Source organism: Stenella coeruleoalba (assembly GCF_951394435.1).
Source record: "Stenella coeruleoalba genome assembly, chromosome: 2".
NCBI classification, from domain to species: Eukaryota; Metazoa; Chordata; class Mammalia; order Artiodactyla; family Delphinidae; genus Stenella; species Stenella coeruleoalba.
The window spans coordinates 419,081-433,427 of NC_137147.1; the positions used below are offsets into that span (position 1 = coordinate 419,081).

Consider the following 14,347-nt stretch of genomic DNA (forward strand, 5'->3'; position numbering starts at 1 on the left):
TTTAAACCATGGTTGGGTAGCTGACTGGGCTTGCTCTGCTCAGGGTAAGAGTGACCGCCTCTCACACCCTATACATCTGAATCAGGGGACCAGTCAGCACTTAACCGTGTGCCAGCCTGTCTCTCCCAACTCAAGGAGTCCCCTCCTCCAGCAGATGGGCTGGACACGAGGACACAGAATCAGAGGTAGACGTGGTGTTTGATTAGATGGGGAGTGAGGCGGGGGGAGCAGTGGTTTCCGGCTTGAGGAGCGGGTGGGTGGCGGAAGAGCAGAGCGGGGTCGGGGGGAAGTTCGGCTTTGGGGCCCGTGGAGTCTGGGACTTGTGTGAGGAGCGGCTGGAGACCCAGCTGGACACTGGGCCAGCGAGGGGAGGGGAGCTCGGCTTGCAGCCAGGGGGCAGGGAGGGCAGCTGTGAGGACAGTGAAATGACAGCATCGGAATTTGAATCTGGGGGGGAAGCACAATGGTGTATTTTGGGTTGTCACGTCTAACTTTAACCAAAGGCTAGGAAATGACGGCACGGCTCAGGCGACCTCTGCTGGAGGGGTCCTGGGAGACCCCCGAGTGGATGCTCCCCTTTGGCGGAAGCAGCGTGGCAGAAAGCAGTTTCCAAACTCCCACCTCTTTCCAGCTGAAAATGAGAAATTAGGCAGGTTTCCCAAACATACAGCCCCCCAAAATGTTACCTCTTAACGTAAGCCTCAGATCCACAGGTGGTCTGTGGAGTGGCCGAGGGTGCTGGGGTGCGGGTGACAGCCAGCCACCTCCTTCTCCCATGTGACAGGTGGCATCTGCTGGTCACTGTGACCCCACTTGGCCTCTGTCTGGATCTGACACCTCCATCGATGGAGTTGGCGTCTGAGGCTGCCCCCAGCTGTGGTCTCCCAGACTCGACAGTGGCCTTGCAGGGACAGTGATGCCGGGGTCCTGCCGTGCGTGTGCCGGGCCCCGCCAGCCTTCAATCCCCAGGCCTCCCTGAGGGACTGGAAGGGCCGCCTGCCGGGGTTTCCAGCACCAGTCCCCACAGAGCCAGTGATTCAGCAAGAACACAGCTTGTCCAGGCTGTTGTTATTTATTTATTTATTTTTGTTTGTTTGTTTCTTTGTTTTGTGGTACGCGGGCCTCTCGCTGTTGTGGCCTCTCCCGTTGCGGAGCACAGGCTCCAGACGCGCAGGCTCAGCGGCCACGGCTCACGGGCCCAGCCGCTCCGCGGCACGTGGGATCTTCCCAGACCGGGGCACGAACCCGTGTCCCCTGCAACGGCAGGCGGACTCTCAACCACTGCGCCACCAGGGAAGCCCCAGGCTGTTGTTGTTATTTAATAAAATTTTACGAAAGGCAGTGCCGACTGCTGGGCTCTGCGGTCATAAGAGGTTCCCTCAGCTGATACAGGATGGCTCGCCTGCCCGCAGGCAGACATCACCACTGGATACGCACCCAGGCACCGGGCAGGCGAGCACACTCGCTTTGCGGGAACAGCACCTACCCCTGCGCGTGCCCTGCCACGTGGACACCCAGGCCAGGGGCCAGTGTGGCAGCAACGCACGCAGGGCCTACCGGGTCCCTGAACGGCTGCTCCCAGTGACAGTTCCAGCCACATGTGAAGCCACCTTGGGGTCCCAGGCAGCATGGCTCAGGCAGCCAGGCCTGGGGGTCCCTCACAGGTGCCCCCAGCGGCTGGCAACACCTTCCCGGGGGGGGGTCCCTGGAGCCAGGCTGGGGTGGGGCTCCTGGGGTCCCGGGTGCCCCCTTCCCGGTGACTGGCTCTGCCGAGGGACACACCCCCCATCAAAGCGTCAGCCCTGATACAGGACACCCCTCCACGAAATAGCTCTGGTTTCCAGTGCCAAACCAAACCGGTAAGAAGCCGTAAAATCCCCCATCAAGACACACCGTCCTCCGCTTTAGCGAACGCCACTGTTAAACAACGCCAGTTTTAGGTTGCGAGGACCGAAAGTCTTCTTGTTCCTTGGAATTGTGATGCATTGCCCACTTCCGTGTATGGGGGTCTTGAGGAAGAGGCTGTACGTGATCAGGCTGCCCTGTCTGCCGCCCGGCGTCCCTGGGAACTGGCAAGAAAGGAGGGACAGGTCGGGGAGAGCACGCGCGCCCCAGAGACGCCCCCGGCCGCCCGCGCCTGCCCGGGGCCCTCGCCCGTCTCTGGCGGCGTCTCCTTACCCTCATCTTGCGCCCCTCCCCACGCGCTGCCACCGCAGAGGCGCGCGAGGACAGAAGCCACAGCTTCTCCCGGAGCAAACGGGACTGCCCCGGGCCCCTGTCGCCCTCCTCGTCCTCCTCCCACCCGGCCGGTGGCCCCAGGGACATTCCCAACGAACCGCTGGTGCCGCGGCCGCGGTCCCCGCAGGGGCTGCCCGGGGTGGGGGGTGGGGGGCTTGCTGGGGACGTTTCTGTCTTGCTGCTCTAAGACGGTCCCAGCCACGTGCCTCTAGAAGGTTCCGTCTCCTGCCCCGCGGTTTCACAGGGCAGAGGGGTGGCCCCTGTGCCCGTCTCCCGCCAGCCGGGCGGCGCCAACTCACACCGGAGCCGGCTCCCGGCTCCCGGCTCCCGCCGAGAGCCCTGTCTCCGCGCGCCGCTCCCTCCATGCCCTCCTGCCGCCCCAGCTCCGGATCAGGCCCTTGGCCTCGGCGCCCCCTGCGTGGCACCCCGCACTCCACCCTGTGCCGCCCCGCCTTCTCCCTGGGGGAGGGGGGCGCTCAGAGCCAGCTCCACATCCGGGGCAGCACGGGGTCCTGGGGCGCGGGGGTGGGGACGCACCTCTCCAGGCTGAGCTCGCGCCCCGCGGGAGCTGGGCTGCTAACCGCGCACCCCGACACGTGGTCCCAGGGTGGGCGGGAGACCCTGTTCCCGGAAGAGGCTTTTCCTCCAGAGGAGCCCCAGGACGGAGGCCGCCTGCCGCCCCTCTGACTCTTACGAGCCCATGAGAGTTAAAGGATAGAAGCGACTGGAACCCGAGACCCAGGCCCCAGGCGTCCCGGGCTCTCACCTTGGTCTGGATCAGGGCTCTGCAGCGGTGCAGGCGGAAGCCGAGCTCTTCAGGCTCGTGGAGGCCAGGGTCTCCCAGAGTGCGTCCCGGGCCCTCCGAAGGGCTCTGAGGAAGCAAACCAGTGTCAGCAGAAGGAAGGCAGATTAAAAGGTCGTTTTCTCTTTTTCACCTGGGCCCTCCGGCACGTCTCCCTGTAAAATGGCAACGTGGCCCCGACTCGGGCTCCGCTGGGGGCTGCCAGCCGCCCACCCCGGCTCACGCGGCCCTCAGGCCAAGGACCGCGGTGCCCTTCTCAGGTGCCCTTCTCAACCGAGGTTCTCGCCGCCTCTCCTCCCCCCCTCCTCCCACTGTTTTCCTCCCACAGAGACTCACCAGCCGGGTCACTGTCCAGCCCCGCAGGCCCCCTCCTGGCCAGTGTGGCCACGGCCACCATTCCTGTGCCCCGTGTTCACCGGGGCCTGCCTGCCAGCCCCTTCTGTGTTTTCCACTTTTGAAAATTTCCATAATACTTAAAAAATGGAAAAAGATCTTCGCCACCTTGGTGCCTGAAAGATGACCATCCTTACAATTTGCGTTTCTTTGATGACTCATGAGCCCTACGGCGTGTAAGTGGCTGTGAGTTGGTGCTCGGTGAGACACGTGGCCTCTGGCCGTGGCCTTCCTGAGCGCGTCCCCGGCCACCGCTCTGCTCCGGCTTGGCTGGCTCCCACCTCAGGGCCCGCCTGACGGCAGACCCCACACCTCCCCTGCACCCCCCGCCCGCGGCCTTCACAGTGACCCGGCCCCGCCAGAGCCCCGGCCGCCAAGCCCACCGCCTCCAGTAGCACCTGTGCGGTGGCTGCGCCCTGCAGCCCCCGGCAGAGTGCACCACTACATCACCGCGCTGCCAGGGCACCTCCTTCACCAGGCGCCGAGGGCAGGGCTGCGCCTGATGGCCCGCTGAGGAGCTGCCGGAGCCAGACGAGGGCGCCCTGGCTCACCCTTCCCGCCCTGAGATGGCAGCGTCCCGGCTGCAGGTGCGCGCCGCGCGCCCCACCTCCCGCCCCGTCCAGGAGCGGCGCACAGGGTGGCTGGCAGAGATGCTCGCAGTCCTGCCAGCCCCCAGGAGCCCACCTCCACCCAGGTCATTTCACCTTCTGAGCAGCATCTATTCCGAGAACAAGAAGGAAGTTATCCCGGCAACGGGACTCGCTCCAGAGGCCTCGGGAAGTCATCACGGTCCTGGTGCTCTGAAGAGCTCTCCAGAGTTTTCTGGATTCAGAACTGGAAAAGAGCGGCATTAATTACAAAGTAGCCCAGAAGGGCTTCAGACGGGAGGCAAAGAGGGCGCCTGACCCTTCAGAACTCTGACCACAGAACCCCGGCTTCTCGCCACTTTGCTCGTTTACTCAAGCATCTACTGTCCTGCAAGTGCCCAGCACAGCCCCGGCCTGAATGACCAATTTCACCATCACGTGTCTCCTCCGAGGGCAGAAGCCCTGGGAGGCCAGATATTCCGCAGTCTTGTTTCCTGATGATCTCAGGTGCCTAGAACCACGCCAGGTACCACAGAGATGTCCAGAAACTGAGAGGAGCAGATGCCGAGAGGGATGAACACGAGTGTGTGCCGGGGCCCCGCCCTGCTGCTCAGCCTGGCCTCCAGGAGAGAAGGCACGGGCAGGCGCGCAAATGGCTACAGGGGGACAGACTCGCCAAGTGCCGAGTCGCTTCCAGACCACCCCAGAGTAACCCTGACCCTCTGTGTCACCACAGCGTCCAGCCCGGCCCGGTCCCGACACGCAGGACCACCTGTGCCTGCAGGTGCCCCAGGATCACACGGCCCGCCTTCTGCCCTGGACCACGACCTGGGGAAGCAGCATGCCCAGAGGGCACACCAGCCACCTGGGCTGTCCTGGTCATCCAGGCTCTGGCTCTGGTCCCCAGGCCTCTGCTGGGGTGGGGGGAGAGTGCTCTGGGCAGGCGCTGGCTGGGACCCCAGCTCGGACCGCGGCCGGAGCCTAGGAGAGCCCACCTGCAGAGCTGTCTGACAAAGTCTCCACCTGCCCGCCTGCCCGGCAGCGCGCAGGGACCAGGGAAGCCAGCTCCCACACACCTCCGCCTCCTCCCTCTGGGGCCTGGGTCCGGCAGGTCCCAGGCTGCTCAGCCTATATTTTACCCACTCGAGCTAAACTGGTTTTTCGCTCAGTGCTCAGTGAAAGGGTGTCTTAGAAAATGGCCGTCCACAAACAAGTGCCTCTGTGATCTCCCTTAGGGACCTTTACTGGGAGTGTCAGCCTTGCTGGCAGCCCCAGGAGCACCGGTGGGCTGACCCTGCGGTGGGCCTAGAACGTCTCCAGGGCGCTGGGGTGTCTCCAGGGCACTAAGGGTCACTCGGTCCAGTCCCCCAGGAGCCCCTGTGCCCGCCACCCAAGCCCACGGGCCCCTCCCTCACCCCCAGCACTCTCACCAAGACCCGAGGAGCTGGCACTCCCTGGCCCACTTTGCTCCGGGTGAGCTGGTGGGGGGTGGGGGAAGGGCTGGACATGGCTCCAAAAGGAGGAGCTGCTGCACCTGTGCCACCCGGTCCTTCGACCCTTGGACCACAGGTGGTGGAACCTCGGGAGGGACGAAGCCCTCTATAGAGGTAAAGACAGAAGACCCCATGCGTCCACCATATCAACCAAAGGCATAAATGCAGAGCTGCCAGAAGACATGTGAGCGCCAATCCAAGTTCATTACCACAGTTTATGCACAGATTCAAGGCCAAGTTTTTCTTCATTGCCTGTTTCTAAGAAATGGTCTAAGGTGGAAACATCTTCAGTTGCCTGTGGGACTGGTACTTCTTGAAAAGCGAACCTAAAAATCTTCTCATAGCTGACAATAGGCTGAAAAACAAGAAAAACATACCAAAATTAGGGGAAATACACACATCATGTCACCTTATTCCAAATATATAATTTCGGTACAAATGAAATTTGTAAATGATTATATACCGTTGCTGCTACTGAAACATGACATGTTCGTTCTTGCAAATCACTGCACTGTGCATCGTGCAATGGAAACCAGTGTGTGTGGAGAAGTGTGATTAGGGCACAATAGTCATAAACTTCATCAGTGACACATGGAAAAAAGATACGCACACAATGAAAATGTGAGCACTGTTTCCCACATGTTACTTGGTTGAGAAATCCATTCCTATTACGATAAACATGGCCCTTCCCGGAAAAGAGGTTTGCAGGTTGTGAATTAGTGTGAAGTGCTGGAAGGTGGGTTGTCTGATGTCTGGGTGGGTGTTGGTAGACCGAGGTGGCTGGGAGAGGTGGGCGTGTGCATGGTGCATATTCACATGGGCCTCAGTTCAGCAGGTGTGGTTTTCTGCATTCACCTGGGGTTTCCTGCAAAGTTCACATTAGGCTTCAATTGTTCCCCGATACAGTAATCGCATTGGAAGACAGTCCTGTCTTCAAAACAAGCATTAAAGCAGAGCTAACTGTATGTACGAAGAGTGGATCTTGTCAGAGGTCCTGGTTTAGAAAACAAACGGACCATCCTTAGAACCAGCAAATCCTTTCCTCCCTTCTCTGTTCCACTTTTGGTGTTTGGGGTAAACCATTTGGGAAGAGAAGGCAGAGAAAGAGGAAGATGAGAGCCAGTCACACTGAAGGGAAACCCTGGAGGGCAGGGCAGGAAGGTGGACGGAGCAAGGGGGCGAGTCCTGGGCTCTCCAGGCCACCCCCAGTGCCCGGTCAGTGCATGCACACTGAAATGTGACTCTTGGTGAGGTTTTCTAAATAAGTAGATTGACAACTCAGATGAAAGAAATGCTCTTTCACCACGTGCCCTAAACGGGCCAGGAAAACACAGCCTGGTTGATGGAGAGTGGGCAGACGCTCCCCTTAGGAAGGTGGAGGGAAAGGAAAGTGGGGGTGGGATGAAGCCCGGAGAGAAGCAGACCCCCTCCCTGGCCAGCCCACCAAAGCACAGGAAACACTTCCTGTGCAACATGGCAAAGACGAATACTTTAGAAATACCTCAGAAGGTGTGATGGCGCTGGTTCCTGTCACCCCAGGTCCACCCTGGTGAGACTGGTGAGAACCAGGCTCCTTTTGGGCAGAAATGGTTCTCGTCGGCTGAGGTTCTGTGGGCCTCTCCGGGAGCTCAAAGGACTGAGAGAATTGTTCAGACCTGGCTGAGGATTCCCGAAAGCCTTCAAAGTCTCCCCAGGCACCGCTGTGTTCCCCTAGGTCTGGACCCCTGGCGGAGGCAGACAAGCCCTCTCCGCTGCGCCCAGAGATCCTGGCTTCCCCATCCCCATCGGGCGGGGGAAGAAGGGAGCGGGGACTCGCCCACCCCACAGCGTCACCGCCCTGTGTCCCAGGTGCCGAGCCTGCACCGCTGTATTCAGAAACCCGGCAGAAGGAAACCCCGCCTGCTTGCTCTGCGAGGTCACTCAGAAACGCGCAGAGAGGGGGCACGTGGCCAGGTGCTCCCCCCAGCTCCCGCTGGCCTTGCATGTTGGTGCCGCCAAGCCCGCATAGACGCGATGGGAAGATGCTCAGGAGACATCCACACCGCTGTGCGGGAGCTGCCCGGGGCTGGACAGGGCCCGACGGGGTTGCCTGCTCGCCCACTGCCCAGCAGCTGCCGGCGGCTCCCTCGGGAGTACGGATGGGCTGGTGTGGGTCCACTGTCGCTGCGGAACGGACGCAGACCGCATACACAGCCTGGTCACCCAGGCAAAAGTGACCGGAGCCGCTGCCCGGCTTCTTCCTCCACGCGTCTGGGCGAACGGTCCAGCACAGGGGCGTGTCCTAGAGACCAACCAGGTGCCGGGGGTCAGCACTGCCTGGGAGGGTGGACGAACTGCGGGGTCCTGTCTCGGCCGCCGTGGGCAGGGGTCTGCGAGGCCCAGTCTGGCAGAGCCGGGGAGAGTCCGGGCGCCCGAGGGAGGGCGGCGCCCGGGGGTCCCCGAGAGTTGGGTTGGGGGCTCGGGTAGTCCCCTCGCGGCGCGGGCGGGGGTCCGAGGTGGCCGCTGAGGACCACGATCTGGCCTGGCCTACGGCTCCCGAGGGGCGGACTTGGAGCGCGCTGGGGCCCCGGCGTCCGGCTCGGGCCCGCACCCACCTCGGCCAAGTCTCCGCCTCCGCCCGCGGGCGCAGCAGGCTGCGGGGGGTCTCCTCGGCCTGCGCTGGACAGTTGCCCGGCAACGACGCGCGACTGTCCAGCTTCCGTCGTCTGCAGCCCTGGCGTCAGTGCGCCGGCGCCGCGCGGGGCGTGGCAGCGCCAGGCCCCGCCCCCGCGCCGGCGAAGTTCTGTGAGCGTAGGGAGCGGACTATCCGGTTGTACCCGGCCTGGGCGGGACCCGTGACCCCCGCGCCTTTCAGCCGCCGCGCGGAAAGGCTCTGGTTAATTAGACGACTCCTCGTGCTGCCACCCAACGTGGAGCGGGCGCCCTACACGCCCCGCGGCCGGGAGTGAGCAGGCGCGTGCTGCCGCCAACGTCCGTCCCCCCAGCCCCGGCGGCCAGCTGCAGCCCTCCGACCCGGGCCGCCCTGGATGCCCTCTCGTGCCCCTGCCCCGCCTCAGTGGGGATGTGTGTAGCTGTGCCATCTGTCTTGTCACACCCTGAATCCCCAGAAGCTAGTACTTCCAAGCGTGGGCCTCCTGGCGGGCAGGAGCGGGGGCGCGACCCCCTCCCTCTCGGGTCCCATGTAGAGCCCTGATTCTCGGCCTGGTCACCAGCCAGCCCCAAGGCAAGGCAGGGCCAGTCTGGGCCATGGTCCACCAGCCCCTCCTGCTGCCACATGCCCCAGGGCAAGGGCCGCTCGTGGGCTAGCCCTGCCCTCCTGCTAGCTCCTTTCCCAGGCACTCCTGGCCTTTCCCCATCTGCCTAGATCAGCCCTCCGCAGATGCGGCCATCAGGCCCCCGGCTGAAGCCCTGAACCACACGCGGTCCCCCAGTCTGCCTTCGTGCTCAGAGTTCTCCACCCTGGGACCTCCTGGGGGCCTCCCTGGGCCCTGTCCGGTTTGCATGAATCACCTGCTCTCTCAATGGTCCTTCGCAGCTAAGCTACCGAAAATTTCCATTTTAAAAATTACCAGATGAGATCGTTCTCTGAACCCCGGACCTTAGCCATCTGCCCCATCCCCTGCTTCCCGAGGGGCACAACGGCCAGCAATGCAGTGTTGGAGCAATGCAGTCAGACTGCCCAGTGCTGGGCAGTCACTGGGGTGACCCTGCAGGAAGGTGACCAGACACCGGCTCTCTCCTGCCTCGACGTCACCCAGGGAGATCGGTCCTGTGCTGTCCACCCACTGCTCGGACCCCCTCATTCACTGTCCTTGCCATCCTTACAGTCCAGGGGCTGGAGAGGGGTAGGAGGGCTGTTGTCTTCATGTCCCGGTGAGGAAACTGACGGCCAGGCACGAAGGCCTGAGTAAGAAGTGTTGCTGGGGCTGGAGCCTGCTCTCCAGACCCTCGGCAGCTCCCCATGCGCTGTCTGGACCTCGGTGAAGAGTGAGGATGGCACTGTGACCCTCAGGGGACAGAATGAGGTGACCCGACAAGACACTGGCCTGCGGGTGGGTTGTTCTGCATTATGTGGTGTGGTAGGTGAATAAAGCCTCCTGCAGGAGCCCCTGCTGATCCCCAGAACCTGTAGGGACTCTACAGACATGATCAAGTTACGCCTCTCACGATGGGAAGAGGGTCCCGGGTTACGCCATTGAGTTCGATGTCATCACAAGGGTCCTTACAAGAGGGAGGCGGGAGGGTCAGAGTCTGAGAGAGAAGACGGCGGGACGGAAGCAGAGGTCAGAGTGATGCAGGGCCACCAACCAAGGAGCGCAGGTGGCCTCGGAAGCTGAAGAAGGCCAGGGCACGACCTGTCCTGAAACAGATCCTCAGGAGGAATGCAGCCTTGCGACACCGGAACTGTAAGGGAATAAATGAGAGTTGGTTTAAGCCACTGCCTCTGTGTGTGTGTGTGTGTGTGTGTGTGTGTGTGTGTGTGTGAGTGTGTGTGTGTGTGTGTGTGTGTGTGTGTGTGGTTACACCTGGCTGACCCCTGGCTACGCCTCTAAGGAGGTGCTGCGTTGGGGGAACCAAGACTCAGAGGAGGCAGCAGAGGTGACCCCGACATTGGGTGCCGTGCCCTGGATGCAGGAGTGGGTGGGGGAAGCCCAAGGAGCTGACAGGTGGCCCCTGGCTCCTCAGGCTGGCGTCTGGGGGCTCTGGGCATGACGTGGGGCAGAAGCCAAGGGCCAGGCCTCCAGGTGGCTGGGCAGGGCAGGCAGCTGTTGAAGTTTGAAAGGCTTCACGTGCTGGGGGAGACTGGCCAGAGGGGGCAGGTCCCTATTAAAGTGGGGGTGCAGGGGACACAAGCCACGACTCCCGAGGTGCTGTGCGGGCTGGGCACAGTGTGGTGAAGAGAGAGCCCATGTGGCCCTCCCAGGCTGCTCGTCTGTCAACACCTCGGTCCAGCCCTGCGCCCCAGCCCTGCTGAACGGTGGTGTGGGCAGCTTCTCCTCTGCCATTGCCCCACCAAGCCTCCCCTGACACAGCCTCAGGAAGAAGGGGCCGGCTGCCACTCCGCCTGGAGCCCCACGGTATCCTAGCACCTCTGCACATCACCTGATGAGCCACGGGGAGGGCCACTCACTCCAGGGAGCACCTAGCTGGTCCGCTCCTCAGCCCTGAGTCCTTAGAGTGAGTCAAGGAGGACGCCGGTCCCCAGGCCTGGAGTGGGCACTCAGCTTGGGGGAGAGTGAGGCAGTTAGCGGCCGGGGGCAGCAGGCCTGGAGCCCTTCCCCCGCCTCTGTGCAGAGGACTGGGTGGGAGGGCAGATGGCAGTGGAGGGCGACCCAGGCGCCCGCACCAGCCTGTGTGCCCCTCCAGCTGGGCTGGGCTGGGGCAGGGACAGTGGTAGAGCTATTTTTGCTTATGCTGCCGCGGCTGCCGCAAGGAGGCATCAATCATTGATGCTCTGGGCATCCCTGCCTGCCCGGAGCGGCACGGAGGGCAGCCAGCCAGGTGGGCGGGGCAGGCCTGGGGCTCTGCTGAGGAGGGGGGGCCTAAGGAGCTACGCCAGCCAGCAGCCCTGGCCCCTCGCCCTGTCCCCAGCAGTGCACTGCATTGCCAGCCACAGCACCTGGGTACCCAGTCTGAGACCCGACCAGCGGGCGGGCCAGGGCTGGGGTGTGGCACCAGCCTCCCGCCACGGTGCTCCTAGGGAGGGGGCTGAGCAAGTGCGGGCCAGCAGGAGAGAGCGCGGGCTGCTCAGAGCCCCCACAGGCCGCCCCCCCAGGGGTGCCCCTCAGAAATGGTGCGGGGCCTCGTGTGTGCCAAGGGTGGCTGTGAGTCAGCCCGCGTCTCCATGCTTCTTGAGGGGCAGCTATTGCTGAGCCATGCCCAGCTGCTGTGGCCTCCGCCAGCGGGGCATCTGTCCCCAGAGGGGGACCTCAGGACGGGCTGGAGTGGAGCGTGATGGCAGGAGCTCCTGGCCGCGCAGGGCTCTGCGGCAGGCGCCCGGCCAGGCTTCAGCTGGGCGGTAGGGAGGGCAGGGGTCAGGCACAGATGGGCCGCGCAGGTCCTACCCGGGCAGCCTTCTCCCCATCAGGCGCTGCGACCCTGGGGCCAGGCCGGGGTTCCAAGGCCCCCACGGGTGGGAGGAGGGACTGGTAGGAGGAGGCAGGGCCAGGCCTGGCTGGCCTGGGGGCTGACTCCTGGGCAGTCTCCCTCTACACAGCTGCAGTCCGCCATCTGTGGGGTACACTGCCTGAGGGACCACACCCTTCCAGAGATGAAATGGGCCTACAGGGCCCCCGCTGGTACATAGGGGTGTGCACAGCGGGTGAGGCCAGCCCTCTGCCTCAGGGGACACAAGAGAGGGGAAGGGGCAACCCCTTGGCCGGGGCGGGGGTGTCCCTGCCTACCCTCATCCTGGATCTGGGGCCCTGAGCTAGTGCTGAGTCAACTCCCTGGCTGCAGAGTGAACTCGGCCCCAGCAGGAAAATGTCAGCCCACCCAGCCCTCACCAAGCCCAAAGGCAGAAGTGGCCCCAGGGAGGGTCCCTGCCTCAGCCTCCTCCAGGCCCCGGCTGGCCTGGATTCCCAGGGAGCACCCAATTGCCCAGGGACTGTCCCCAGAGGGGCCAGCGGTGCCCACCTCCACTCTCCCTCAGTGGCCTCTGTTTAGGTGGGGCAGCCCCCTGGCCTCCCCTCCGCCTCCCCACAGAGCTGACAGGAGCCACCGCAGCCCTGTGTGCACCATGCTGGAAAATCAGGATATATGCCACACAGGGTGAGGCCGCTTCAGCTGAACGGGGCCCGGGAGCCACACGACTTACCCAAGTTCACATGCCTAATGGGGCAGGGGCCCAGAGAGCTGTGCTGACTGCACAGACTGCCCCTTGTCCCCAGGCCCACAAGGCCAGAGTCACACACACACAGGACAGGCAGGCTGAGACTCCCGACAGGCCCGAGCAGACGGCAGACACACCCAGGGACACATACAGCTCTCTCCCTGTGCCCACAAGTAACTGATTCCCATCCGGGCCGAGTAGGGCAGGGTCTCGGGCCCCAGGGCAATGCTGCCTGGCCTGAGAGAAGACACCAGGGCAGGAGGGGTGAGACCCAAGCCCCGATGTCCCCACCTAAAGGACAGGGCTGTGCCCCGTCATGCCATGGGCTCGAGAGACGGGAGGCCGCCAGGGCCTCTTCCCGGCAGTGATGTGTGTGTCTGTCTGACCGTTTGCTGGAAGGCCGTCTGGCTGCAGCCCAGCTAGCGGGAACTGCCAGGCATGACTCGTCCCGCTGGGCAGGCTCACCTGGGCCCTGCCAGCTGTGCGATCCCTGAGTGAGCCCAGGAATAAGTAGTGTGCTCTGGGTGTGCACCTGTGTGTGTCTGCGTCCTGTCGAGCACATCCCGGCACGTGGGCCTGAGTGGGTGCACGTGTATGAGTGTGTTCCCAAGCACTTGTGTGTGTGTGCGCACGCGTGCGTGTGTGTGCCTGTCTCTGAGTGCGTGGGGACATATCCAAGTAGACCTGTATCTGTGTATTGGTGTCAGTGTGTGACATCTCGTCTACAAGCGTTTGTGTGTCTGTGTCATGTGTGTGTCTACGTGTGTTTCTGTGTCTGTGTCAAGTCTGTGTGTCTGTGTGGTCCTCCTGTTTCAGCCTGGCCCCTTTCTGCCCCAGGAAAAGTTGACTGTGTGTGTTTCATCTGCCCCAGCACTACCGGCACCGTTTCAGGGCAGCCCCCAGGAATGCGCTGGCCCCGGCGCTTCACCCCCACCCCAGCAGGACCCGCACTCCCCAAGGGGCCCTTCCTCAGGTCTACGCCAGGCTGGGCCTCAGGTAACCCCCTACTTCCTCGGAAACAGAGCTCTCCCAGGCATCCCCACTCCCTGCCCACACCCCCAGACGTGCCCTGTTGCACACGTCTGCACGACACCCAAGCTGGAGCCCAGGGTGGCCCCTAAACCTCCCCAGTGGTCTTCCAAGTCCCCTCTGCCAGCTTCCGGAACATCCAGGACCCTTCTCCCTCATCACAACCCTGCCCCGGTCCAGCCCCCACCCTCTTGCGGGGCTCCTGACCTCCAGCACTGTGCCCCTAGGGACATCCCCCAGCCACCTGGTAGTCAGCCCTGCTGCCCCCTGCCCCCAACCCCCCTGAGCCTAACTTTCCGCGGTGTGAACCAGCTTCGGCTCTCTTACTCCGTCTGTCCTCTGCACACACACTACTGCGTTGCTTCGGTCCAGAACTCTGTTCCCTACTCCTGAAGTCCGAGCTTAGACTGTCTGCCCGGAGCCTTCCAGGACCCTTCCCTACCCACCCCCACCGTGGCACCATGCTACCCCGCTGCGCACACCTCCAGACCAGGAGCCCCCAGGGCCGGGCTAGTGGAGTCAGATCACATGCCGTGGCCTCCCTGGGCTCCGCTGCCCCTACGCCCTCGCCCAGGGTGCCCTGCTCCCCAGCTTGTGACCGAAATGTCTTGTCTCCGGACTGGAAGGCAAGACTGCGGCGCGCAGGTCAAGTCCGGGAGTCTTGGCGCGGCGTCCGGGGACCGCCCCCGGGCCCCCCACCCCCGACCCCCCCGGGCAGGCGTCCAAAGTCAACACTCAGGACTCTGTTGGGGCGCGGGGCGGGGCCAATCTAGTGGAGGGGCGGGCCTGCCGCGGAGCCTGTGCCGGTGATCGGACTGGAGGTGGGACGTTGGCGGGGTCCGGACTGAGAGGCTGGGCCTTAGTGGGCGGGGCCTGGGTCAAGCCTGTTCCCGGAGGGACAGGGGCGTGGCGTGGCCACTAGGGGGCGTGGCCTGGCGGGCAGCAGCCAATGGGCTGAATGAGGCCGGCGGCT

General features: G+C 63.5%; 1 protein-coding gene across 1 annotated transcript; it reads right to left on the reverse strand.

Annotated features, from left to right (window-relative positions):
* Positions 1-1,062: 1,062 nt before the first annotated feature.
* Positions 1,063-7,549, reverse strand: CLBA1 (clathrin binding box of aftiphilin containing 1; the record flags this gene model as incomplete). Its single annotated transcript, XM_079914147.1, is given in 6 exon segments — positions 1,063-2,069; positions 3,005-3,109; positions 4,138-4,267; positions 5,723-5,868; positions 7,015-7,509; positions 7,511-7,549. Coding segments are annotated over 6 exon segments (1,080 nt in total). The 3' UTR covers positions 1,063-1,904.
* Positions 7,550-14,347: the final 6,798 nt, after the last annotated feature.